General features: G+C 48.6%; 9 protein-coding genes across 9 annotated transcripts; 7 read left to right on the plus strand and 2 right to left on the minus strand.

The window, feature by feature from the left end:
* Window positions 1–706: 706 nt before the first annotated feature.
* N7519_006604 (putative GPI anchored protein) lies at window positions 707–1,525 on the plus strand (the record flags this gene model as incomplete). The annotated part of the gene is made up of 2 exons (XM_057293380.1): window positions 707–1,061; window positions 1,116–1,525. The coding sequence occupies 2 exons, from the start codon at window positions 707–709 to the stop codon at window positions 1,523–1,525; spliced, it is 765 nt and encodes a 254-aa protein (XP_057148191.1).
* Window positions 1,526–1,781: 256 nt separating this feature from the next.
* Window positions 1,782–3,191, minus strand: N7519_006605 (DUF3431 domain-containing protein; the record flags this gene model as incomplete). Its single annotated transcript, XM_057293381.1, has 3 exons — window positions 1,782–1,995; window positions 2,062–2,613; window positions 2,686–3,191. The coding sequence occupies 3 exons, from the start codon at window positions 3,189–3,191 to the stop codon at window positions 1,782–1,784; spliced, it is 1,272 nt and encodes a 423-aa protein (XP_057148192.1).
* A 3,541-nt stretch (window positions 3,192–6,732) lies between these two features.
* N7519_006606 (uncharacterized protein) lies at window positions 6,733–8,663 on the plus strand (the record flags this gene model as incomplete). The annotated part of the gene is given in 4 exon segments (XM_057293382.1): window positions 6,733–7,044; window positions 7,129–7,675; window positions 7,746–7,993; window positions 8,007–8,663. The coding sequence occupies 4 exon segments, from the start codon at window positions 6,733–6,735 to the stop codon at window positions 8,661–8,663; spliced, it is 1,764 nt and encodes a 587-aa protein (XP_057148193.1).
* Window positions 8,664–10,381: 1,718 nt separating this feature from the next.
* On the minus strand, window positions 10,382–11,445 carry htz1 (histone H2AZ). The gene is made up of 3 exons (XM_057293383.1): window positions 11,096–11,445; window positions 10,747–10,816; window positions 10,382–10,686 (listed from the first exon to the last, which is right to left on the minus strand). Exons 1-3 carry the CDS (start codon window positions 11,192–11,194, stop codon window positions 10,436–10,438), a joined length of 420 nt encoding a protein of 139 aa, XP_057148194.1. The 5' UTR covers window positions 11,195–11,445; the 3' UTR covers window positions 10,382–10,435.
* A 549-nt stretch (window positions 11,446–11,994) lies between these two features.
* On the plus strand, window positions 11,995–12,683 carry N7519_006608 (PHO88 family protein; the record flags this gene model as incomplete). Its single annotated transcript, XM_057293384.1, has 3 exons — window positions 11,995–12,011; window positions 12,076–12,236; window positions 12,298–12,683. The coding sequence occupies 3 exons, from the start codon at window positions 11,995–11,997 to the stop codon at window positions 12,681–12,683; spliced, it is 564 nt and encodes a 187-aa protein (XP_057148195.1).
* A 1,249-nt stretch (window positions 12,684–13,932) lies between these two features.
* On the plus strand, window positions 13,933–15,310 carry gpdA (glyceraldehyde 3-phosphate dehydrogenase GpdA; the record flags this gene model as incomplete). The annotated part of the gene is given in 7 exon segments (XM_057293385.1): window positions 13,933–13,977; window positions 14,041–14,100; window positions 14,151–14,164; window positions 14,184–14,298; window positions 14,363–14,530; window positions 14,548–15,049; window positions 15,111–15,310. The coding sequence occupies 6 exon segments, from the start codon at window positions 14,053–14,055 to the stop codon at window positions 15,308–15,310; spliced, it is 1,047 nt and encodes a 348-aa protein (XP_057148196.1). The 5' UTR covers window positions 13,933–13,977; window positions 14,041–14,052.
* A 1,339-nt stretch (window positions 15,311–16,649) lies between these two features.
* hdaA (histone deacetylase hdaA) lies at window positions 16,650–19,690 on the plus strand (the record flags this gene model as incomplete). Its single annotated transcript, XM_057293386.1, has 15 exons — window positions 16,650–17,268; window positions 17,329–17,617; window positions 17,672–17,685; window positions 17,741–17,879; window positions 17,930–18,042; window positions 18,093–18,220; window positions 18,274–18,481; window positions 18,534–18,645; window positions 18,701–18,748; window positions 18,798–18,861; window positions 18,913–19,005; window positions 19,063–19,145; window positions 19,199–19,278; window positions 19,327–19,433; window positions 19,502–19,690. The coding sequence occupies 15 exons, from the start codon at window positions 16,650–16,652 to the stop codon at window positions 19,688–19,690; spliced, it is 2,286 nt and encodes a 761-aa protein (XP_057148197.1).
* A 1,190-nt stretch (window positions 19,691–20,880) lies between these two features.
* N7519_006611 (putative BYS1 domain protein) lies at window positions 20,881–21,355 on the plus strand (the record flags this gene model as incomplete). Its single annotated transcript, XM_057293387.1, has 2 exons — window positions 20,881–20,955; window positions 20,981–21,355. 2 exons carry the CDS (start codon window positions 20,881–20,883, stop codon window positions 21,353–21,355), a joined length of 450 nt encoding a protein of 149 aa, XP_057148198.1.
* A 1,047-nt stretch (window positions 21,356–22,402) lies between these two features.
* N7519_006612 (uncharacterized protein) lies at window positions 22,403–25,799 on the plus strand (the record flags this gene model as incomplete). Its single annotated transcript, XM_057293388.1, has 3 exons — window positions 22,403–22,633; window positions 22,712–24,754; window positions 24,819–25,799. The coding sequence occupies 3 exons, from the start codon at window positions 22,403–22,405 to the stop codon at window positions 25,797–25,799; spliced, it is 3,255 nt and encodes a 1,084-aa protein (XP_057148199.1).
* Window positions 25,800–26,087: the final 288 nt, after the last annotated feature.

The raw sequence follows: 26,087 nt of genomic DNA on the forward strand, positions 1-26,087 counted from the left end.
GTTGTGGATGGAGTACTCCAACTACAAAGAATGTTAGCCTATGGTCAAGGCTGCAGAATTTCCCTGAATGTTATGCACCGATTGGCCCCACAGCGTGGCTTAGACATTGGGACTTGGAAAAAGGATCTCCGGGGTAGAAAAAGACCCTTGCTTGGCAAAGAGGGATATGGAGTGCTACGGAGTAAAGAATAATCACAGGTCAAGCTCTGTTCAGGGATATAGCATAGCCACGGTGCCTGCATATTGATAGAGAAATATACAACATACAATATGCAGAACACAACAGCCCAAATGCACGATATTAATAGCACTATCTCGTTGGTATTGCCATTTAGTCTCTTGGCACAAGTCTTGGCTGATGGAATAAACCAGGCAGCTGCTTTTGCACAATCAACATTGGTGGTATTCCGCTGATCAGTGCATCTGAGTTGTATTATTTGATGTGGTTGACAAGGGTGGACACTTTGAGGGTCCATGTTCTATTTCGGAAGACTATGCGCGGGGAATGCCGACAAAGAAGATCATCTCTTCCGTATAGAGCGAAAAAGCAACTACCTAGTTGGAATGGGCTAAGCGAAGGGAGAGGTATACCAACTTCAACATAAATATGTCTTGAATCCCCATTTGATTTCGATCAGAAACAAGAACACTATCAATTTCCTCTACACTCTACAATCATCAACATCAACATCAACAATCAGCAATCATGCGTACTCAGCAGCTCCTCCCTCTTTGTGGCCTCCTGCTTGCCAGCATTGCTATCGCATCCAAATTGGACCATGACGATGTCCCCAATCGCTGCTGGCCTGCCTGCGGCCCAGTCGTTGGAATCGCCAATAGTTGCGATGCCCAACACGAACGGGATTCGGCTGAGATCCAATGCATTTGCGATTGGGACGCTGCCAAAACTCAGATCCCGCTCTGCGCCGCCTGCATCACCCAGTATCAGACCGACAGGCGCAACCACAACATTACCCATCACGACCATGACGACGACGATGATGATCATGATCATGATTATGACAATGACAATGACAACGACATTGACGACGATGATAACGGTATGTATAACGTGAATACATCAAGATGCAAAATAAATCTAATGCATTGACCAGAGGCGCTGGACCTTGTCCGCTACTGCACGCTCAGCACAACTACCTACAACTCTGCCGCTGCCACTACTGTGAGCACAACTACTAGCACTGCTGGTGCGAACACCGCCACCACCACGGACTCTTCGAACGCAGCCACCGGAACGGACTCTGCTGGCACCGGCGGAACTAACAGCCAGGACTCAACTGATTCTGCTGGTGCCTCGGCGGGATCTGCGTCCTCCCCACCCCTACTCCTGATGCCGCAGCTGGTATTTTGGCCCCTGGTGCTGCATCCATGGCAGGTGTCATGGGGCTGGTGGCTTTGGCTTGGCTGTGAGATTCAACAGGGTCGGATCTCTAGATCTCTACCAGAGATAGAGCGAGTGAATATATACGATGGTTTTATGAGTATGTCCAATGTTTGCCATTAGGTCTGCAGATGATATCGACGAGTTATGTCCATTTTGAGATAGTCTATAGTGTATGCAATTGACAATATCGTTCTTTTGGAAAAGACTCGAGCGAGAGGAAGGATAGTTATGGTCGACCTTGGGAGTATTCTCGAAGGTTTACTAAAGCAGAAAGTGAAATAATATACACAGAAGTAAGATGCAATCACATTGAACATTAACGCATGTCTAGGTATTAGTACATCCCAAAGGTTCTATATAATTCAGATAAATACAGTCATACCTCATCCACAGCCGTTTCATGCGCATGTGTCACACGAACAGGTGTTTCCTTCACAGGTGTTTCATATACAGGCGTTTCGTCCACAGGCGTACCGTCCACAGGTGTTTCATCATACCAATTGTCCCAAAGGTCATCAAAGAAATCCATAGGTGGCTCCTCATAATCCATAGCGTATACATCCTTGTAACACTGTGCCTTTGTAGGACAACTATTCGCACTCGAGGGTTAGCATCGACTCCTTAGACTTTCTTTTCTTCTTGGCGTTATAACTTACGACACGGGATCCTGTCCGAAAATAATGTGCCATATGTATTCAAAGACACGACCACTCGTCTCGTCATCCAATTCGGTTGTCATAAGCCAATGATGATATGACTCGTAGTCACTCCGCGGGCGTTGGAGAACCTGCTGCCTGGTTACAGCGAACTGCGCACAGCAAGGCGTAGCAACAATCTCAGGCACATCGGTGTTGTTAAAAATACGAATCCAAGCACCTGCAAAGGCAAGCTCCGTAGTGCGACCAGCCATTTGCCGGAATGGCTGGACTTCATCGGGACATCCGGGATCCCAGTCGCAGCGGAGATTGAGATATCCAACTTGTCGGAGGTAGTCGAGCTGCAGTCTCTGGACGGTCAATACATTGTCCTGCTCCCAGAATTCGACATGCCCGCTATATTGATGGGCGTGGAGGAAGACCATGTATTCGGGCAATTTGTCATAGTTGTCTAGAATGTATTGCAAGTAGGCACTGCTTTCTTTGCCTTTGTTTTGTTCCACTTGCAAGGATGCCCTGGGGTCATCGACCATGTAGACTGCGTGTTGCCATCTAGAATTCGAGTTCTGGGGTTAGCATTGGCACAGCTTGAGAATGATTAGTGGTCGGTTTATAAGGACATACTCTGGCAGATGATCCTCAAGCCAATTAGTGTCTTCGTACGACATTTTCCCCACAATAATTGCGCGATCCGATTTGGGCGTGACCTTTGGACGAGAAGGAGCAGTGGACGAAGGTGCCGCCACATCACCCTGCTCTACTGGAGCGAGTAGTTGCACATTGTCAACTAAGCCCCTCATTGAATCATGAAAATTGGGCGCTTCTCTAGCATTGAAAAATAGTTCTCCCGCCCATTCAGCGCCGGGGACATCGACGGGGATGCGCTCCGGTTCAGGATTGGCTATCACTTGGGCGGTTGGTCGGGCCGTGGGGTACCATTTCCTCCGGGTTTGGGTGTGTGAAGCTGGGGTCGCAGACGTCGCAGCATGGGCCGAGACCAGCTCGATATATGCATCGCCTAGGATAATTTCATCACCTCGCCATCGCAAGATGGAATCGAGGTGATGTTTGACCAAAAACAAGGTTATAATTAGCGCAATGGCTATGGCCGCTCGTAATGGAGTCCGCATTGTCCAGCATGCGGAGAGTTGAAGATCAAAAACCAAATCGAAATCGAAATCGAAGATCCCAGGTTGAAGCGAAAAAGCCCGCACTTTTTATGTACGTGATAGTAGTCTCCACTCAAACGCCTTGGCCTCAGCCCGTCAGCTTGGCCGCGCGGTTACAGGGAAAATATCTACATACCTTGAACAGTATACTATCTGCCGTTTTTTCCCCTGGAAAACACGTTCATACTTGATATGTTACTGGTTCCCGAGCACTTCTTATCTGCTTGGAGTGCAAGAATCATGACTGTCGGGGTGTTAATCCGAGTGCAACCTCTTTTCCATGTGGGTCTGGCACTCGTCAGCCATTCGTGTCCAATATCGAATCTTGCGTGAAACCGTTGATCTCTTGAGGGTTTAAATTATTTTCAGGAGTAATATATGTAGTTTGTAGTATCTGCAATATATATGATATCCATAACTACCTTGTACAATATAACAATATAGTATAGGTAGCAAACTATATATATTGGCTTGAAGCGGATTTGAGGACTACAGAATGCTGCATGCAGTTTAGAATGCAACCTTGGAAACGTTTCAGACGCGTCAAGACGTTGGACATCACATAGTACATCGATTTGTATGGGTCTATATACAGTTGACTCTGTCCAGGCCTGTTCCTTAGAATCATAGATCTTATTATTGGACCTTGGTCTCTTGAAACTGACAGCCTGTCTTGACTGTTAACTCTGGCTTATCTCAGCTAATTCCTGATTCAGAATAATGGCTACGCCCAGGTGGACACAAATTAGACTCAGTCCAAATATCAAAAATGGGGGTCTATTGATGGGAAGATGAGATGTCTCATTTTCCAAGGGGAGCCTGAATCTCGTCATCACATCTACACCCAGGGGTCATACTTTCCCTTTTTTTGTCCTGGCGTAGGTATCTCGTTGCGGGTAGATCCTAGTATCTCGGAGACTTTCTTTTGGCTTCCTTTTTATCTTTTTTGTTTCTTTTTCTTCTTTGCGAAGGTGATCTTCCAGAGCGCTATACGAGTTGCAATTCAATATTGTTACAGAGTACCTCGGTAGTTAATCCCTACCTACTCTTACTTATATACCCTTCCATTCTTAACCTTTCTAATGATCAAGTTCAATGTCCAAGTGGTGTAGATAAGAAGTTTCCAACCTTGGAAGGTTGTTCCCTTCCAAGGTTCACCTCAGGGGCTGATTAGCCTTCCCCGGAACCTTCCAAGGTTCCAAGGTTACTTAGGTAGACCTCGGGAACTTCCAAGGTTGATAGGATTACTTAAACCTTGGGCACTCGGACATACCTAGGTAGCAGACAGGTCACGCGCCCTCTGTCATTTCTCCTGAAACACGTGGATGTCCTTGCGACCCGACCCGATCCTCTGTAGATCAACCATAATTTCTTCCCTTGGTATGGATCAACTCTCAACAGGTTACGGAGTACTCCGTAAATAGAGAGCAAATCAAAAGTGCAACTGGGTAGTGTGTATAATACATAATCTCTCTCTGGTCCCCTTTTGCGAGATCTCTCAACAAGATAGGACACCCAATTATTGGAGTACCTATCATGGGAATGGCAAGCGGATCACACTCCAGAGCAGAATGTTCCGTCCTTTCTAGCGTCTGAATCCGTTACTCCATCCGGAGACCGGAGGAGCCAATTCCGAGTGCGATTGTTGTACGGAGTAAGTACAATATAGGACTCCGTAACCACGAGCCGGAGAGCTCCAGAGCTCCACCCGGGATTTGACACTGCCACTAGATGTTCTAACTTGCGTCTAGCGGGTTCTAGTTGGGCCCCATGAGCCTCTGAGGAGCTTCGGTGCATACGCTAGAAACGGAGGATGCGCGGATCGTGGAGACCAAGGGAAAGTTCCAATTTCGTGGAGTGGGACTGGCACAATATTTATACTCTGGGCTCCGTAGTCTGTACGGAGTATTAGCTTTCATATACCGTCAATCAACGGCTACAACAGCCGGGGGAACAAGGTGACCTTTCCGACTGGGTCGAACTATTTAGGACAAGAGTTGTTAAAATAACTTGGTGGCTGATAAAGGTGGCGAGTCACGATTTCGGAGTGGGAAGGATGGGGCGAAATGAGATTAGGGGGGGGAACTAACTTCAGTAAATAAATAATAATAAGAGTAATAATAGTACTCCGTAATAATAGTCATAAGAAGTAATTATAGAAAATCCCCCTGAAGCAGATGGAATACAATATATGATAAATAAGGAGCGGTAAATTAAAGTGGTAAAATGCTCTGTTCAACCCGTGTCAAATATAGAGAATCACATACAGTGACAGTGCAGGAACCCCTTGCAAAGCACGAGGCAGGGCGCGAACCCCGACTTGTATACGTCAGGCAACCCGTGGGATTATGCAAATGATAATTTCAGGAGTATTACTCCGTACAGAGCACGGAGTATTGAAATATCTCCCGACTGTTCAGGGATGAGCTCGAAGTGTCCACCACGGCGGGGTCCTCTAAATTACCTAGTGACGAGCCTAACAAGGCATGGCGTCTTGGTAAAAGGCTAAGGAGTATTAGAAAGTGGGATAGGAGCCGAATTGACTGGGACTGTTGACCTTTTCTCGATGATTTGCTCTTTCTATACGGAGTACAACATAGGGGGATATACAAAAGGAAGATGAATATACGACAGTATGAGATAGTAAATGATCAAGGGGATATAATACAGAATTAAAGAAGCAACGTACTTCAAAAGATTAAATACAATATAGAATAATCTCATTGGTATATCCACATAGAAGATCCAGGGGAATTCTAATATAAAACCTAAGTACTCCGTACTAACAGTACTAACAATACTATAAGTACTATAAGTACTATAAGGATGGCATCTCCTTTTGAATCCTCTTTTCTTACTGGTTTAATATAACCTTGGAAATTCTAGATTCCCTTCTCTAGGCTCTTATTGCTTGCATATCTAACTGATCACCTGCTTTTTTAAGGACTCGATCTCATTCTCTCTCTCATCTTTCTTTCCCCTAATCACCTCCTTACTCCCTTTCTTGGCGGATTTATGGACTTTGCCTGAATTTATTTCTCCCCCTCGATCCTTTTTATTTTGAGTGTCAACTTTCAGGTTTCATCTCTTTATATTGGGAAGTCCACGGTTCCAAAGGGAAATCCCCCCAACCCACCATCCACATCCAAAAACTTCGGATAAAAGGGAAAAAAAGAAAAGGAAAAGAAAAGCAAAAGAACCCCCCCCTTGAATGAAAATCGAAGCATTTTAAATTTCGTGATATTTTGGCGACATTTTGCTTGGATTTCTGTCCTTTTTTTCCTTTTATTTTTTCTTCTCCGCCCAGAATCTCCCTCCGATCGGCTTTTAGTCCAAACTTTTCCCTTCTCTCCCCCCCCAACATCCGCACAATCCCGTCCCTCGACGGTTTTCTTTTACTTCCCTTGCGTCGCTCTCATGGTGGAGTAGTGACAATTATTCCTTAATCTGGTTTTGGTGGATTTTCACATTCCTCGTGGAATTCTCGATGAGTTATCAAGACATGTATCACGATCATTCTGCGCGTTCCCCTGGGTCTCAGAGGCATCAACAACCTTTACACCGTCAGCCTTCTCGACAGTTCGACGCATATGGACCCATGCCCACCAACATGTACGAGCAAGATCAGATGCGTTACGAGTCCGCTCGCCTCGAACGCTTGAACCCGTCCCTGCAGAACAACTACGGATATGATATCTCCGGCTCGCAGACTTGGAACCCCAACGGTTTTGCCAATGCACAAACTCTCGGCGGAATTCGCTCTGCTTCCGCCAGTTTGAAGCCCAATGCCCGTGGACGTGCTGGCCTTCCTACGGTATGTTTGGTCTTATCCGGTCGATTCTCCAAAGGTGAAAAAAAGAGAGAGAAAAAGAAAAAAATTACTAACAAACACCTCAAGACATGGTTGGATCAGCAACCAAACATGCCCCAAGCATTCTCAAACCTGGGCCCTGGCCCCATTCAGAGTAGCGCTATGCGACCGGAAGCCTCCGCTTCATCTGCCGACGACGACGAATTGATCCCAACTGCGATTGTCATCAAGAATATCCCCTTTGCCGTGAAGAAGGAGCAGTTGGTGCAGTTGATGACAGAACTCAACCTTCCCCTGCCCTATGCATTCAACTATCACTTCGACAATGGTGTCTTCCGTGGTCTGGCCTTCGCCAACTTCACCTCCGCCGAGGAGACAGCAACCGTGATCGAGGTGCTCAACCACTTTGAGTTACAGGGTCGGAAACTGCGAGTCGAGTACAAGAAGATGCTTCCCCTACAGGAACGGGAACGGATCGAGCGCGAGAAGCGGGAACGCCGTGGCCAGCTGGAAGAACAGCACCGCCCGATGGGAGGAGGTCCTCAGCTCCAGACGCAGAGCTCCATGTCTTCACTCACCTCGCACATCCCGGCCACCTCCCCTTCGCCCGTATCTCAGCGTGGCCAAAAGATTGGTGGGTTACACTCGGGTTTAAAAGTTGAAAATTTGTCCTGTCGCTAACCAAACTCTTTTCCTATGTACAGATGTGGACTTGAACGACACCCAGACGCTTTCTTACTACTCCCAACTACTCCTCTTCAAGGAAGATACTGTGCGCGATTCCGTGATCTTCCCCCACAATCTCACCCCCTCCCAGCGTCGCACGGTTCACACTCTGGCCCACAACATGGGCTTGGGCCATGCTTCACGTGGCAGCGGCGAACAGCGCCAGGTGCAAGTCTTCAAGATCGCCGCAGGTGCCAATGTCAGCCCCCCCGACATCTTCGATCCCGTCCTCTGGCCAGTCGGACAGTGGTCGTCGCGGCCTTAACCGGGCGGCGACCATCGACTTCAGCGAGGCTCGCCAAGAGGCTGGCCCGGGCGCTTTCAACACGTTGCGTGGACAAAACTCGGGCTTTTTGGGCGTGATGGATTCTCCTGGCAACTTTGCCAACGGTCAGAACCTACGGGCTGCCAAGTCCTTTGCCGACCTGCGATCTTACACTCCTTCGCCCGTGCCTTCCTCCGCTAGCTTCCCCGCCGCCTTGCAGTCCAATGGCACCCGCCTCCAGTATGAGGGTGCCCCCACTGCTACTTCCAACACCCCGACCCTCACCCCTGCCCAGTCTGGTTCTTCCCTTGGCATGCGGGATGACAACCTCCTGGTCAACAGCCTGGGTGGTCTTTCCCTCGGCACCGGTATTGGTGGCCCCAACTCGAGCCCCCGTCGCCTGAGAGGCATGTTCTCTTGGGAGCAGGACAACCAATCTAACGCCGGCGCCATTGGAAGCAACCGTGGCATGGGTATGGGATATGACGGCCAGCAGGAGCGCATGCCCGTCCGCCAACCCCGTGGCCCAACCCCCGACAAGGGCACCGGATTTCGCCGTCAGAACGGCCACCAAGCCCGCGGAAGCGATGAACTCCGCACCAACTCCGGAGTAGAGATCATTGTGGAGTAGAACATTGGACGAATTTATTGAAGATGGCGACTCCCCTTTTTATTGCCAGCATCCGACTGATTTGCCGCGAGACGAATACGACTTGTACAACGAGTCCCTGTTCTGCGAAATTACCGGCTTACGATTCGATGAGGGATGACGAGATGACAACACAAAAAAAAAAAAGACCAGAAAATCCTTTGTTTCGCTGATCTAGTCAAGTTTTTAGACGTTTCTTTTTTTGGGGGCAGCCCAACAGACACGCGGTTTGGATGAATGCTCTTTGAAATTTCCCCGACTCACAGATTCAAGAAGAATTCTGGACTTCTCTGATTATTATTTTTTTCCCCAACACTTTCTGATATTGCGGGCGCCTTGCATGCAAATCCATGGATTTCTTATGCTGTGTCGAACGAACTCCACGACCCCGAAAACGCCTCCTGGTGATATGGGACGCATACGAAGAATGACACCAAAACACCTTTTGCCGACGGCAGAAGAAACGACAATACCAGCATTTTGCATATTCTTGTCTGTTTTAGTTTGTACATGGGGTGACTCGCATCCGTTTTAATGTTTCTGGTCTTGTCCCAACCGATTTCCCCTGGGAAATTCATGTTCGGTCTGGGTAAGACGGTTGTGACATGTTTCTTCATTTTCTTTCTGCTTTCTTTTCCGCGTGCTTTGACTGCTTCTTGGACCGGACGTCGTTGATCTGAAATGGTGATCAGGGTGAATCCACAACTCTGGTTTTCTTCTAAAATCGAAACAGCTATATTGTGATTCTGCTGCCTTCGACTGTGCCGATTCTACAGATCTACCTTGCGCAGTGTGGATGCATTTGCATTCCTGTGTCAGTGATGTTGATATATTTCCCAACTCCCATTCTGGAGGGTATTGTTCTTCATGTTTGGTGTCTTGCAGTCCAGGGATCTTTTTTTTTCTCTTCCATTGCCTTTGCCTTTGTACTCAGATTCTCAGTTCAATCCATGTACCTTCTACTTTACTTCTGTCCTACTAGTAGGTGAGTCAAGACCATAGTGTGTAAATATTGACAATAGAAATCTCTACTCCGTACATATATATGTACTTCTAACCTGATTCATCCTATACAGCTGGTATCAAAGGATATATATGTATATATTTAAGCCTTTTTTGACCTTCTGCTATCTACCTAGCAATCTGAGAAGGGAGAGAAACTACATGTATCTAAATAACCAGGTATCTAAAGACTATCTGAGAAGTCCACCAGACTACTGTTATAAGGGATAAAACCCAAAATCCACATGCCAAGAATGACGCGGTCCTTGTTTTTCTCTCAGAGTTATGTATGTTCGTCCCTGTCGATCCCCCGTGGAGCCAAGAAAGTTCCTGATCTAATATGCAAGGTCTTTCATATAAACATTTGACCCGAGGAATGTGACGTGATAATCGGAAGCATCGCCGGACTCTGGGACTTCTACTGTACACTGAAAATCTATAGATAATCGTACAATTACTACATAAATGAATGGTGAAGCACATCGAATCAGTAAAATTCCCACTACCAGGATATCCCCATTTTCCCATTACAGCGCCCTATGAACTCGAAAAAAAAAAACGATTGAAAGCAAAGACCGGGGAATATCAGAAAAAAAAATACATCAAAGTAGAGCGCCGTGAAGAATAAAGACGAGAGGACTAAAAAAAAAGGGCAGCCACGATCGGTAGGTTTAGGGGGGCCAAGGCATTGACGTCTCGACGGTACGTCTCGCGGTGCCAGCCCATCTTTTCGGAACTTTTCAGATGTTGATTTAAAGCTCGATCTTGCCACCCTTCTTCTTTTGCTCGACCTTCAGGAGCAGTGCACGGTTGATGCGGGGCAAGACACCACCGAAGGCGATGGTTGCGCGGATGAGAGTGTCCAATTCTTCATCACCACGGATGGCAAGCTGGAGGTGGCGTGGCGTGATACGCTTGACCTTGAGATCCTTGGCGGCATTACCTGCCAGTTCCAGAACTTCGGCAGTCAGGTACTCAAGAACAGCGGTCACGTAGACGGCAGCTAGAGGCGAGAAGTGTTAGAGACGGGTTGTTTAGGAGATCAGTTCAAGGGGCATAATACCTTTGGCACCGACACGCATCTTGTTCTGAGTGTTGTTCTTCAAAAAACGCTTGACACGACCACAGGGGAACTGGAGAGTGAATTTGTGTTAGCAGTCGCGTCATCTTAGAGAGCTGGCGATTAGAGGAAAACATGGGTCAAGAGAGAGGGCATGCGATGGCATGGGATGAGTTCCATAGATATCGAGGGAGAAAAAAAAAACCGCCCCTTATCGAGCAGCAACGAGGGACCGAGTCGACGCGTCTTCGAGGGGCAGTTTCATCGAGTAACTCATCGCCCGTACCGCATTTCCACTCTCAGATGAGATGATCCCTAACCCAGCAACGAGACAAGACACGATCCCACTAACCTGCAGACCAGCCTTTGCGCTGTGAGACTTCTGGGCCTTCCCCGCAGCATCGCCCTTTCCGCCCTTTCCACCGATAGACTTTCCCTTTCCGCCAGGCATTGCGAAATAAATGTGCGAAAACGGTCGCAGAGGTAGGTATAGCAGATAGAAATAGAAATCAAGACGATTTGGCAGTGGTGTGGATGTGAAGGCGATTCAGAGTGCGGAAGATACGCGCGTTGTTGATGGATGGAGAAGTCAGAATGTGCCAGGCGCCGGCTGTGCCAAAAAGACACTTGGCGCTAGTCCCAAAATGGAAACATCCTTTCTCACAGCGTTCAGTTTCTTGCCGGTATATATGGCCATCTGTAGGGTCAATGTGGATGATCTAGAAATCAGTTGCTGTAAGGGTTATCATATCCTTTCTCTTTCCCAAAAATAGATAGAAGCCATGATAATTTTTGGCATGTGAAGGGACCATGGAAGCCAAGTGCGCCTTCAGCCATCTGGTTGCAATGGATGTCTTCAGCATCTATGGCCAGGATTCACATATGAAACTCCTGTGGTTGTAATAATACACACCATTGTGTGACTTCAAGCTAAATGGAAGTCCACTGATGTGGTGGTTGCTGACGTTTTGCAAAATAAGCTGGTCTGGTTTGAAGCTGGACCACCACAGTTACCAGCTATGACCAGCAGTGGGGGTGATCATGTGATCTATTCGCCTCATATGTCAGGCGACAAAGAATTTTTGATGCCTCAGGCGATCACAAGATGGCGGATAGATAGCGTCGGAAAATCTATTCATCCGGCTCCCTGGCCTTCCAGAAATGCCAGGTGGCCCACGGCTTTGAAGTTTTGTTCGCGTTGTACTCCCCCATACTCAACGATTTCCCCATATCGAAAAAGCACCCGGCAAAATGGTGTCTCCTCAAATGTATGCTTGACAATTTCTTGATTTCGATTATATATCTCTACAGAGACTGACAATGATCGGACAGTACCAACCTCGCCATCATCTTGGTGATGATGCAGCTGGCCAAGAAGGTTCCCTTTGAGGATCCTCAGGTCCTGATGATGGTGCGCGGATGCTACATCCTGTCCAATCTCCTCATCCTGGCCATCCACCTATACACCCAGTTCAAGATCAACCAAAAGAAGGGTATGCCCGATCGCGTGCTCTCCCCACAATCGAAAAACCAAAAGCTAACTGATATTCGTAGACATGACGACCCTCAAGTACGTTGAGCCCGCCCCGATGGGTAGCACCGAGGAGCCCAAGCCCGTGACCACCACCAACATGGACTACGACAAGGCTCAGCTGCGCCAGCTGCTCCGTAGCCAGCTTATGGGTGTCGGCATGATGGGTGTGATGCACCTGTACTTCCAGTACACAAACCCCCTCCTCATCCAGTCGATCATCCCCCTCAAGGGCGCCTTCGAGTCCAACCTCGCCAAGATCCACGTCTTCGGCAAGCCCGCTACTGGTGATCTCGCCCGTCCCTTCAAGGCCGCCGGTGGCTTTATGTCCCAGGCCGGACCCAAGACCGACAAGGCCTCCATTGAGGCTGCCGAGAAGAACTGGCGCGGTGGTGTCAAGGAGGAATAAGTACAAACGCTGGGTTGATTTAGGTCATCAATTGATTCCCCCTAAGGGTGTTCGATGGCCGATCTGAATCATAGCACAGTTCACATCTCCCCATTGTACTATAATCCATAATCCTATCAAGTCCGGACCCTCCTTTCTGGCTAGGGTCTGGGCTATATTCTTAATTTCGATTCCTCTGGTCGCGCCATGCCCCCTATGTTGTACGATCTAAGTCCTGTACGAAAGGACGTTCAGTCATGGCACCTGTCGGGGGGGTTGCGCCACTGGTGTATCGGCTTCGTGTTCCATGCTGATATGGGCTGATGAGGTCTGAGGTTTCATAGTTAACATGGGTCCGTGATTATTAGTGAGGACTCCGTGTTGTAGGGTCTCATTCCCTGCGCAGGTGTTGAGGCAAAAGGGATTTATAATCCAGTTTCTTGGGACATTGGAGTATTGGGGACCCCAATAGTTAAAGCCCCTCCATAGCTCAAATATTAGAGTAATCCAAAACAAAAACATTAAAAAAAAAATCTGCCAGATCCCGTGGCCCCATGTGTTGAGATACCGGTGACTCCTTTCAGGGCGGAGGGAGCCACCAAGCTATATCACCATACTCGATCCGTCCACCGCAGGAGTTTGAGCAACACGGTTGGCCCGCAGAAGTGGAGGAACACAGCATTTTATGTATACAAGTAGTTAGGAAATAATATAATATTTAATTCTATTTAACTGGATCAGTTGTACTATACCTATCTATATGCAGTACATACAACTATGTACATACCTCATGTTCTGCCCCTCCCATCAATTTGCCCCTCCAACAGCGTCATAGCTTGCCCTTTAGTCAACCTCGGGAATCTCTTTCAATCTTGTACATAACATTATCGTGATCTTCTCCGTTGTAACCGAATAGACACCGAATAAGGCAAAATATTCAAGAGAAAGCTCCGAGGAATAGTAAAGAACCCGAACAGCAGTTGAGATTGCCATATTCCTATTGGTAGACGGGAGCTACCGAGGGGCAGAGGAGGGCCCCAATATCGTGACTCTTCCTGCTTTCCCCGGTGTATGAAACCGGAAATGCTGTTGCTGGGCAGGCAAAGCGGCAACAGTCGGGAAATCTAGTTCATTCTGATCTGGAGGGGTGTGGCCATCCAAAGTCCCCGTCCGTCTCTTCGGTGAGGGGTGATCTGTCCATTGCGTCAGTCATCCATTCATTAATCTTCCCCCCCTCCCCCAGATCTTTTTTTTTCCTTTTCTTCTCTTCCTCCATCCCAATTCTCCTCTTCTCTTCAATTACTTCACTATTACAGTGAGTTCATCATCCTCTTATCATCTATCCCTCTATACATGAGCTAACGGCTTCTGCTTCCAGTAAACCGCAATCATGGTTGTCCAAGTCGGTATCAACGGTTTCGGTCGTATTGGCCGCATTGTAAGCTCTCTTCATCACCATTCCAGTTCCCAATACTAACAACTTCTCAGGTCTTCCGCAATGCGTAAGTTGCACACTTGAAGAGAAAGAAAAAAGAAAAAGAACCCGAGCAGCATCCTAACCAATACCTATAGTATCAACAACCCCGATGTCGAGGTCGTCGCTGTTAACGACCCCTTCATTGAGACTCACTACGCTGTATGTTTCTTGAAACCAACCGCTTCTATAATATCCTGGTATTAACCTTCCATTTATGGGATAGGCCTACATGCTCAAGTATGACTCCACCCACGGTCAGTTCAAGGGCGAGATCCAGCACGTTGAGGACGGTCTCATCGTCAACGGCAAGAAGGTTACCTTCTTCGCTGAGCGTGACCCCGCTGCCATCCCTGGGGCAAGGCCGGTGCCGCCTACATTGTCGAGTCCACCGGTGTCTTCACCACTCAGGAGAAGGCCTCCGCCCACTTGAAGGGTGGTGCCAAGAAGGTCATCATCTCCGCTCCCTCCGCCGATGCCCCCATGTTCGTCATGGGTGTCAACAACAAGGACTACACCAAGGATGTCAACGTCCTCTCCAACGCCTCTTGCACCACCAACTGCTTGGCTCCTCTCGCCAAGGTCATCAACGACAACTTCGGTATCGTTGAGGGTCTCATGACCACCGTCCACTCCTACACCGCCACCCAGAAGACCGTCGATGCTCCTTCCAACAAGGACTGGCGTGGTGGCCGCACTGCGGCCCAGAACATTATCCCCTCCTCCACCGGTGCCGCCAAGGCTGTCGGTAAGGTTATTCCCCAGCTTAACGGCAAGCTCACCGGTATGGCCATGCGTGTCCCCACCGCCAACGTCTCCGTTGTCGACCTTACCTGCCGCATCGAGAAGGGTGCCTCCTACGACGAGATCAAGGCCGTCGTCAAGGCCGCTTCCGAGAACGGCGAGCTCAAGGGTGAGTTACCTTTCCAGTCATTTCCTTTTTTGAACCCACAAATATTGACAAACTATTTTAGGCATCCTTGGCTACACTGAGGACCAGATCGTCTCCACCGATCTCAACGGTGACGATCGCTCCTCCATCTTCGATGCCGCCGCCGGTATCGCCCTTAACGCCAACTTCATCAAGCTTGTCTCCTGGTACGACAACGAGTGGGGTTACTCCCGCCGTGTTGTTGACCTCATCTCCTACATTGCCGGTGTCGATGGCCAGTAGGAATCAGGACAGCGTCCTGGGGTCAGAAGTGTTCTTTAAGGTGCTAGGTTCCTTGTTGCACAGGCTACGAATATGGGTGCATGAGGGCTTCGCCTTGTAGAAAAAAACAAGATGATAACGTCATTTAATGAAACAAACCATTTCCAGTTCATTCTTATCGAAAATTGTTGTAGGCCGTACTATTATACTCGTTTAGAATACGTACAGTCAATCATTTTCACACATGAGGTTTTCATATGCGTTGGTTGAAAGACCAATGAAGGTGGCCGGTATATGTCTTCCAAAAGAACTGCATATTCACCTGCATTATGTACATTTAGGTATCCATGGATATATATCTCATGTTGTACTTGGAAAAGTCCGTTTTGCAGGAATTGTGCTCTTCACTGGCTTATACATTCTGCGGTCACCAATTATCTTCCTGGATACACACTGAGAGAAGAGGAAATGCCTAAAAATATACAAAGCATCATACGGAAATGTTCATTTTCATATTATTTCTATTCATGAATGTAAACACCCAGTTGAGTACAGAGGCACAAGCGGCCGACTGTCCCGAGGACCTTTCAGATATTACAAAGGCAACCAAAGACTAAAGTCAGTAGCATTTTATCCATAAGTTATTTGAGGTTGAAAATCAAACAGTTCATCTTCATCGTCACCTGCATGTACTTTTGTACTTCCTTTGATAACCTTGGAGGCCCTCTAAACCGTGGAGGCTGATAAGTCAGCACATACTAAAAGCTCACCGCCAATTATAATGCACCACGCCAATCCTTTCCTGGCAGCGGTCAGTTTGGCGGTGAGTATTAAAATGTCTGGCAATAAGAAAGACTGGCCCAAAAGGGATCCAACATGCACATTGATCCATTCCCATTGTCACTCAGTGGACTTGGCTATTCTGTTCTTCATTTCTACCCACTACGTGAAGGTCTGCAATTGAATTTCTTTTTGGAAATTATTCATCTGGAGATCACTCTTTCTTCATCATACTGCAGCTGAATCGCAGTGTCAGTCCAATTACGGCAGGAGACGATTGTATACCACTGTATGCTTGCACAAGTCACACCTTCAGATATTCCTGCCATTTTCGGTAAATATCAAAGAATTGTTCAACAACGGGGACATTTGACCGATTGATCTATTCTGCAGTCTGCTGCGCAAGGTGCATTCGACATCGTGGACCAGAAGCATCAACCGAATCACCATTAGTCCGATATTAAGCTTTAAGATTGCCACGCAAGCAAAACACCCTCTATTGTGGTATAGCCTGGTAATGATCTAACAAGAGCCAAGCTTGAATTAAATCAAAGGGCTTCCCGTGGCTTTCCCTTGCACGATGGGCGAGGACGAGGATACAGTTATGGGGGATTCCCATAACCTCTCCACCTCGACTGCAAACCCATCTTTCACTGGAGTCCCTCTTCCCACTCATCTCAGCAATTATACCACCCCCAATCTTGCTCCTTCTTCCATCCCCCAAGCGGTTCCCGCATCCCTATCACCCGGTTCTGAGCAGTCTCAACCTCAGGAGACCATCGCCTCCACCGGAATGGCCCCTCCTGAGCGGTTGGCCAAGACGAGTGATGGTGATAGTTCTGCTGCCGAGCAGTTAAAACGCGATAGCCTAGTTGAACCTGACTCTGACTGGTCTGACGAGGAAGTCATGGCTAAATCGGGTCTGCCACTGGCATCGCTTGCCACGGGACTTTGCTATGATCATCGCATGCGTTACCACTGTGAGGTTCGCCCACAAAGTGATGTCCATCCAGAGGATCCCAGACGCATCTATTACATCTACAAGGAGCTATGTCGCGCCGGTCTTGTTGACGACCCAGAATCGTCTCGACCATTGGCACCCAAAACCCTGCAAAGGATCCACGCCCGAAATGCAACCGAGGAGGAAGTTACCCTCATTCATAATGATGCCCACTACGCATTCGTTCAAAGCACGACAGGTATGTGTTTGCCACCACCGGAAAACCTGGCCTTGATGGATCCCCTGACCCGATCAATAGGAATGCCCAACGACGTACTTATTCAGCTGGAGAAAGATCGCGACTCTATCTATTTCAACAATCTGACCTTTGGATCTGCCATTTTGTCTACTGGAGGCGCAATCGAGACGTGCTTAGCTGTCGCCCAGCGGCAAGTGAGAAATGCCATAGCCGTCATCCGCCCACCCGGTCACCATGCTGAGGATGATGCTGCGATGGGATTCTGTCTATTTAACAATGTGTGCGTTGCAGCACGCGTTTGTCAAAATAGACTAGGAGACGCGTGCCGGAAGATCATGATTCTTGACTGGTCAGTACCCCACATGACTGTTTGGCCACTCCAGCAATACTGACTTTGCACTAGGGATGTTCACCATGGTACGATTAACCCTAAGCACGGTCTTTGAAAACAATCCAAGCTCACATATCATAGGCAACGGCATCCAGAAAGCATTTTACGATGACCCTAATGTTCTTTACATTTCCATACATGTCTACCAGGACGGTCGCTTCTACCCTGGAGGTCCTGCAGGAGACTGGGATCATTGTGGTTCAGGCGCCGGAGTCGGAAAGTGAGTTTCTCTCTAAGCACATGAAATGACCAACGTCTCATGCTTCTTAGAAATGTCAATATTCCATGGCCCGACCAGGGTATGGGCGATGGCGACTACATGTTCGCCTTCCAGGAAGTGGTGATGCCCATTGCCCAAGAATTCGATCCCGACTTGGTGATTGGTGAGAATACCCCCTCTTTTGATCTAGTGTAGAGTTATTGACTATGACAGTCGCTGCTGGGTTTGATGCTGCTGCTGGTGATGTACTGGGTGGCTGCTTTGTCTCACCAGCTTGCTATGCCCAAATGACCCACATGCTCATGACTTTGGCCAATGGAAAGGTCGCGGTCTGCTTGGAGGTGCGTGGTTTGCCTCTCTAGATTATTGCTTGCTTGATCTGACCGCGAAACAGGGTGGATACAACTTCAAGTCTATCTCTAAGTCGGCTCTAGCTGTGACCAAGACTCTTATGGGAGAGCCCCCGGACCGTTTGCTTAGCAGTTCTCCGACTGACTCTGCAGTCGCAGCGGTTCGCCGGGTGAGGAGCATCCAATCCCAGTATTGGAGTCGCCTGTACCCCAAGACATCTTCTCACCCTGTCTACGCGAATCGTCTTCACGGTGAGAGTTACACATAGTACTTCCGACTCAACAGAGCTGATGAGTCCTCCAGATGTCCTTCGCGTTTACCAGTCGAACCAGCTGTATGAAAGCTGCAAGCTCACCCCGCTATACATTTATCGCACCGCCATTTCCAAGTCATTTGATAAACAAGTTCTGGCAAGGTAAGTTGCAACCATTCAATCTCAATATTCTAATATGGAACTCACAATCTGGCAGTCCAAATTATCACCAACGTGTGCCGCTTATTGTCATTTTCCACGATCCGTAAGTGTTCCGATAATAAGCCGCAGATCGTATAACTGACCGTATCTAGGCCCGAGATTGTGGGACAGGCTCATCCCGTGAATAATAAGTTGGAAGCGCACAACGTTTGGATGGTACGTGATCCACGATGATTGATTGAGATTATCTGCTAACATAACAAAAAGGCTGATTCACTCACCGAGTATGTTAAATGGACCGTGCGTAAGGGCTACGCGGTGATCGATGTCAACGTTCCCAAGCATGTAACTCAGGAAGCGGTAAGTCTGGATGCGCAATCCTTTGTAAGGGCCATCGACTAATTTGAATGATTTTAGGCCGGTGGATACAAGGGAGAGGACCAGAACCGCCCGTCTGCCACTGAAGAGCTTGCCGGATACTTGTGGGACAACTATATTGAGTGAGCTATGGCCAACCAAGTACATTGGTTATTGAGCTGACAAGTTATCAAAGTGCGAACCAGGCAACCGAAATTTTCCTGCTCGGCGTCGGCAACGCTTTCTTCGGCGTGTCTAACATGCTGATCCACAGGGGTACGTTCAGGTCGGGTATCAGGTGTAACTTTGCTAATAACCTAGTAGAAAACCTTTACAAGCGTGTCAGCGGCGTGATCTCCTTCGTATCTGTGAACCCAGTCCGTGCCATCGCATCTACCACGCAGACCTGGCTATCGAAGTGGTACCGCGAGGTAAGCCACAAATTGTTTGTCAACGATATCTTCTATATCTTCTACTAACGCGATTCTTTTCCCTTCAGAACTCCCTTGTTATTGTTTCAAACACCCACGGTATTTGGGGTCAAGGACGGCCTTCTAAGCGCTACGGACAGCTAGTTCATTCCCCTAAAACGGATCTGAACGAGATGCTTGATGAGCATAAGGAGGAAGTGTTCGAGTGGATCTCCGAGCGTGCGGACCGGGAGGAGGACTCGGATGAAGATTCTTGATTTCTTGATTTCTTAATTCCTGATTCGAGCGTGAACCCGTAGAATATCCAAGGTTGTGCATGGAGTTATGCGGTCTATTATCGAAGGATTCTCTTTTTCATACCCTAGTAATGACAATTACCTTGCCACTTAGTACGTACATCCATGGATGTATCTGTGTCATATTTGCCTAATGAGGGACCTTGGGGAATTCCCCGCAGATAAAAATAGGTCAGGGAAAACTATACTAACATGTCTTTGATCTTGGCTCTAATACATTCTCGTCCATCGCCAAAGAAGGAAGATGTCAAGAAGATGTCAGGTGCGAGCCCCTATGGCCCTCTGGAAGAGTGATATCAGCACGGCTTTTGGATTTGAGATTTGAGACATTGGTGACTTCACTACTGTGACACATCACCAACCATAGCTCGAGGTTTTTTTTAGCGGTCTACATGACAAAGAAGCGAGCATGAGCTGGTTACCACTGATTTTAGATACATATATCGTATAAGTAGTATGTACTTACTTTCCTAGTGTGGCGTTGATCTGCATGTCGTCCCTGGGATGTAACGATGTCTCACTTTTTACCCCAGAAACCCCGGCGTGGCAAAATACGGACCTAATCACTTCCATAGTTATGCAAGAAAATCCCTTGGGTCTTCTCTTTCTCACCACTTGGCATGCATGGTCGGAAAGATCATGTCATTCCAAATGGTTGCTCTCGCCTAGGGCTGGATACATCCAATGATCGGGTCGGAGCGTTCTGAGACATCGTATTCTTTTCGCTACACCCATGGTCTCTTTTCTGTCTCTTTTCTGTCTCTTTTTCTCCACTGACATCGATCTTGGAAAACTCTTTGACCATGCGATGCGGGGATTTTGTAAGATTTTACGAACCATTGCTACTTCCGGTCCTGTGACAGATGGCCTGACCGCTGCCCAAGTGGTTATGGCTTCAATGGGTTAGTTTGGGATGGGATGTCTTGGATTTGGTGAGCAAACCATCATACTTTCCAGTAGCAACTCTGCTTTGGAAATCGAGTTTATCCTCGGGTCAAAAGGGCGACCAGGTATAGGCTGGAAACCCATTGCTCAATCCACCAGCAGGGAAACTATATAAGGGCACTCGTATCCTATCCAAGAGAGATATTCTCGTCACTTCCAACAGACTTCATCGCTTTATCTCAAACCAACTCAATCTTCCTATCAAAATGCACTTTTCTACTGCAGTTATTGCCTCCGTTGCCGCTCTGGCACCGCTTGCTAGCGCTGTTGGCAACGCTGTCGTGACCAACCACTGCGCATTCCCAGTCTCACCTATGGTCCGTTGGTGGTAGCGTTGGCCCCAAGCAAACCATCCCAGCAGGCGGCAGCTACAGCGAAGCACTGCACCACGACAGTGCCTCCGGTGGCATCTCGCTGAAGATCACCACCGTTGACAACGGTCTGTACAACGGCAGTCCGCAGACCAACTTTGCCTACACTCTGGACCCAGGCACAGTTTGGTATGACCTGTCAGATGTCTTCGGCGACCCATTCTCCGGCAAGACGATTGTTGTGCGGCCCACAGACACGACTTGCTCGAGCATCTGTTGGCCACAGGGTGTTAACCCCGGCGGCAGTCAGACTAAGAACTGTAACTCGGACAGTAGTATCAACCTGAACCTCTGTGCGGCCAAGTGCTAAGCGCCGTTGGATATAATGGTGGGGGCAGTGTCCACTAGCACGTGTGAATTGACCAACGGAGCTGCGGGGAAGGAAGAGCTTCGACGTGGAACCAGTTAGGACATGACATGTATGTAGCTAATATGATAATGGGAAAGAGTGACTTATTTTTAAAGTCCAATCCTGGTAGGCACGAGTCTGCCTTGTCCCGGAATACGCCACTGGTAGGTGATAGAGCGCTTATTAGGGCTACGCAGTCTCTAACCGCCAGTGCGCCATATTGTATTTTGCGAGCAGAACGTTTCATAACTAAATTAGTATATGTTATATGTGTACGTATTTTATTGACTACGGGAATTGATAGAATAGATATTAGTACTGTAGAAATTGGCACTATAGAATTTGAGATATCAAAGGTTCCCTTTCTACTATCTACCTAACAGCTAAGGAGGAAATACATGTATCTATATACCCAGGTATCTACAAAGACCACTAAGAAAGACCACTAAGACCACTAAAATACATGGGAAGACTAACGAATATTATAGGAATTGAGATATTGTAGGAAAATTAATTACTAGAACTTCCAAGGTTGTAATATGGAAGATACCATAAGGCGCACTCGCCATGGCGGTTAGAGACTATCACCGCCTCGAGCATCTGGGGCAGTATTTCCACCAGGCCCGGGTTGATCAACATCGCCTTGTCCCTCAGTTGATTTTACAACTTCCTTTCCCCCCTCTGGTATATAATCCCACATATATACCGAAACGTATATAAACCCGTCTCATTTTCGGCCTGGAATTCCCAAGTGCATTGACCTTATCAGTCACGTCATTGGCCTCTCCCCTTGGCAACTGAATGCCTCCAAGGTCCTCTGCTGCAAACCTGTGTCACAAAGGTCTCATTCGCAGCTCAACCCGCCCTTATCCCGATTTGCTGTCACGCATCAGTGTGACCAGTCCTCGTTCAGTACGGCCCGTACCTTTACCGATTCTTTCTTCCGTGCATTGGACCCGCCGTTCATCCTCCCATTCAACCCCTAACTTCACCGCCACACCCCCGATCATGACTCAAATCGAGCGTATTACAGAGAACTTGGAGAAACCGGAGCTAGACGATCGTTCTTATCGGGTGATCCGGTTGCCAAACAAGCTTGAGGCCCTCCTAGTTCATGACCCGGACACCGATAAGGCCAGTGCCGCCGTGAATGTCAATGTTGGCAATTTCTCCGACGAAGATGATATGCCAGGAATGGCTCATGCAGTAGAGCATTTGCTGTTTATGGGCACAAAAAAGGTAAATGAACAACTTACAACCTACCGCCACCACCTTACAAAGCCGAGGTAAATGCTAACTGGATCTCTGTTGTTTTAGTACCCGAAGGAAAATGCATACAACCAGTACCTAGCATCCCACTCCGGTTCGTCCAATGCCTACACAGCTGCCACTGAAACGAACTACTTCTTCGAAGTGTCCGCCACAGGTGACTCCAGTGCCCCGAAATCAAGCGGAGATAGCACCCCTGCCGAGACAAATGATAGCAATGGCGTCTTGTCAAATGGGAATGGCTTAGATGGGAAATCGCCCCTCTATGGAGCATTGGATCGGTTTGCCCAGTTCTTTGTCGCTCCGCTTTTCCTAGAGTCAACGCTGGAACGGGAGCTGCAGGCGGTGGATTCGGAAAATAAAAAGAACCTCCAAAGTGACCTGTGGCGTCTGATGCAACTGAATAAGTCGCTTTCAAACCCTAAACATCCCTACAGCCACTTCTCGACTGGTAACCTGCAGACCTTGAAAGAAGATCCACAGAAACGTGGTCTTGAAGTCCGCAGTGAGTTCATCCGGTTCTACGAGAAGCACTACTCAGCCAACCGGGCGAAGTTGGTTGTCCTGGGGCGGGAGTCTTTGGACACTCTGGAGCAATGGGTCTCCGAGCTCTTTTCCGATGTCGAGAACAAGAACCTTGCTCAGAATCGCTGGGACGATGTTCAGCCTTTCACCGAGAAGGATATGTGCACCCAGGTGTTTGTGAAGCCCGTCATGGATACTCGATCTATGGATATGTACTTCCCGTTCCTCGACGAGGAGGATTTGCATGACACCCAGCCTAGCCGTTATATCAGCCATCTGATTGGCCACGAAGGCCCTGGCAGTGTTCTTTCTTACCTCAAGGCCAAGGGATGGGCCAATGGCCTGTCTGCAGGTGCCATGCCTGTCTGTGCTGGGTCAGCGTTTTTCACTATCTCGGTGCGTCTGACCCCCGAAGGTCTGAAGCAATACCAGGAAGTTGCAAATGTCGTCTTCGAGTATATCGCTATGATCAAGCAACGCGAGCCCGAGCAATGGATCTTCGACGAGATGAAGAACCTTGCCGAGGTCGATTTCCGGTTCAAGCAGAAGACCCCGGCTAGTCGATTCACTAGCCGTCTGAGCAGCGTTATGCAAAAGTCACTGCCTAGTGAATGGCTGCTGAGCGGGTCTTTGCTCCGACGATTCGACCCTGACCTGATCAAGAAGGCGTTGAGTTATCTGCGGGCCGACAACTTCCGCCTAGTCGTTGTATCCCAGGAGTTCCCGGGTACATGGGATCAGAAGGAGAAGTGGTATGGTACCGAATACAAGGTCGAGAAGATCCCACAGGAATTCTTGGGCGGTCTTCAGAAGGCTTTAGAGTCGACTGAGGCCACCCGCACTTCTAACGTGCACATGCCTCACAAGAACGAATTCGTGCCGACCAGACTCTCGGTGGAAAAGAAGGAGGTGGCCGAGCCAGCGAAGACGCCTAAACTGATTCGCCACGATGATCGGGTGCGCCTGTGGTTCAAGAAAGATGACCGTTTCTGGGTGCCCAAGGCCACTGTCGAGGTAACGCTCCGCAATCCTTTGGTGTGGGCTACACCTGCCAATCTCATCAAAACGAAGCTGTATAGCGAGTTGGTACGAGATTCGCTAGACGAATACTCCTACGACGCTGAGCTTGCTGGCTTGGACTACCATCTGTCGGCGAACATTTTGGGCTTGGACATTTCCGTGAGCGGGTACAACGACAAGATGTCCGCTCTATTGGAGAAAGTACTCAATACCATGCGTGGGCTAGTTATCAACCAGGATCGGTTCGACATTATCAAAGAGCGCTTGACGCGGGCATTCCGCAATGCCGAGTACCAACAGCCTTACTACCAGGTCGGAGATTACACTCGCTATCTTCTTGCCGAGCGCAGCTGGGTCAACGAGCAGTATCTTGAAGAGCTGGAGCATGTTGAGAGTGATGACGTGGTCAACTTCTTCCCCCAGTTGCTTGAGCAGACCCACATCGAAGTCCTGGCCCATGGAAACCTGTACAAGGAGGATGCCCTGCGTATGACGGACTCTGTTGAGAAGATCTTGGGGGGGCCGTCCTCTGCCTCCGTCGCAGTGGTACTTGCGCCGCAATATGACCTTGCCGCCCGGTGCCAACTACGTGTACCCCCGGTCGCTTAAGGATCCGGCTAACGTCAATCACTGTATTGAGTACTACCTCTATATCGGCCTCTTCTCTGATGATGTTCTGCGGTCGAAGCTTCAGCTGTTCGCGCAGCTGACTGACGAACCTGCATTCGACCAGCTCCGCAGCAAGGAACAGCTCGGATATGTGGTGTGGAGCGGCGCACGCTACAACGCCACCACCCTGGGCTACCGGGTCATTATCCAAAGTGAGCGCACGGCACAGTATCTCGAATCGCGCATTGAGGCTTTCCTCCGCGAGTTCGGCCCCATCCTGGAGAAGATGCCAGAAGAAGAATTCGAGGGTCACAAGCGCAGTGTCGTGAACAAGCGCCTGGAGAAACTCAAGAACCTGAGCTCTGAGACTGGCCGGTACTGGTCACATGTCGGATCTGAGTACTTTGATTTCCTGCAGCATGAGACCGACGCGGCCAATGTGCGCACCTTGACCAAGGCGGATCTCGTTGCATTCTACCGGCAATACATCGACCCGTCCTCGGCAACACGCGCCAAGCTTGCCATCCACATGAACGCCAAGTCAGGCGCGCAGGTTGAGGCACCGAAACTAGCTGAACAGAAAACACGACTTGTCGAAGTAGTCGCTAAGCACCTTGAAGCCTCTGACTTGGTAGTGGATTCCGCCCGCTTGGCTACGGCATTTGATGAGGTTGACGCGACAGCGGACAAGTCCCAGGTCATCTTTGCTGTGAAGGGTTTCCTGGCCACCGAGACAGGCCTGTCACAGCAGAAGATCGAGCCTGTGCTTGAGACACTGGACGAGAAGCTCAGTTCACAGTTGAAGGAGCTGGGTCTTGGCTCTAGCAGTGATATTCAGGGTGTGGCTAATGGCAATGGCGAGACTCAAAAGGCTGTTGTTATTACCGACGTGCCTACCTTCAAGGCCAGTTTGCCTGTCAGCACTGGCCCTGTTCCTGTCACGGATCTGAGCGAGTATGAGGATTTTGATGCCAAGCTATGAATAGTATACATGCGGAGTAGGTTGGGTGTTGGGCTGGATGGTTGCATGAATCCGAGAGTTGGGGTGTTTGTCAATTGAAGATATAGTGCAGTTCCAGAGATGGACAATAATCCAACTACTTTCAGACAGGTTTTTGTTATACATGTAGTGTGAGCTAGATCGTAGATGTGTAGAGTAATCCAGAGATATCGAATTTGCCCGGAAGGCGGTCAAGCCGATAAGCGATAAGGGACGATGGATCGGAGCTTTGGGGCCCCGGGGAGCTCTCGCCGTTCTTGATCTCAATAA

The sequence above is a fragment of the Penicillium mononematosum genome (assembly GCF_028829835.1).
Source record: "Penicillium mononematosum strain IBT 11891 chromosome Unknown utg000003l:1.0-8172316.0:1.0-8177699.0, whole genome shotgun sequence".
Classification (NCBI taxonomy): Eukaryota; Fungi; Ascomycota; class Eurotiomycetes; order Eurotiales; family Aspergillaceae; genus Penicillium; species Penicillium mononematosum.

Coding starts and splice junctions, on each gene's coding strand:
- htz1 (XM_057293383.1), bottom strand. CDS start 11,194: ATGCCTGGCGGAAAGGGAAAGTCTATCGGTGGAAAGGGCGGAAAGGGC. Junction 10,817..11,095: donor GCGCAAAGGCTGGTCTGCAG/GTTAGTGGGATC, acceptor TTCACTCTCCAG/TTCCCCTGTGGTCGTGTCAA. Junction 10,687..10,746: donor GATGCGTGTCGGTGCCAAAG/GTATTATGCCCC, acceptor TCTCGCCTCTAG/CTGCCGTCTACGTGACCGCT.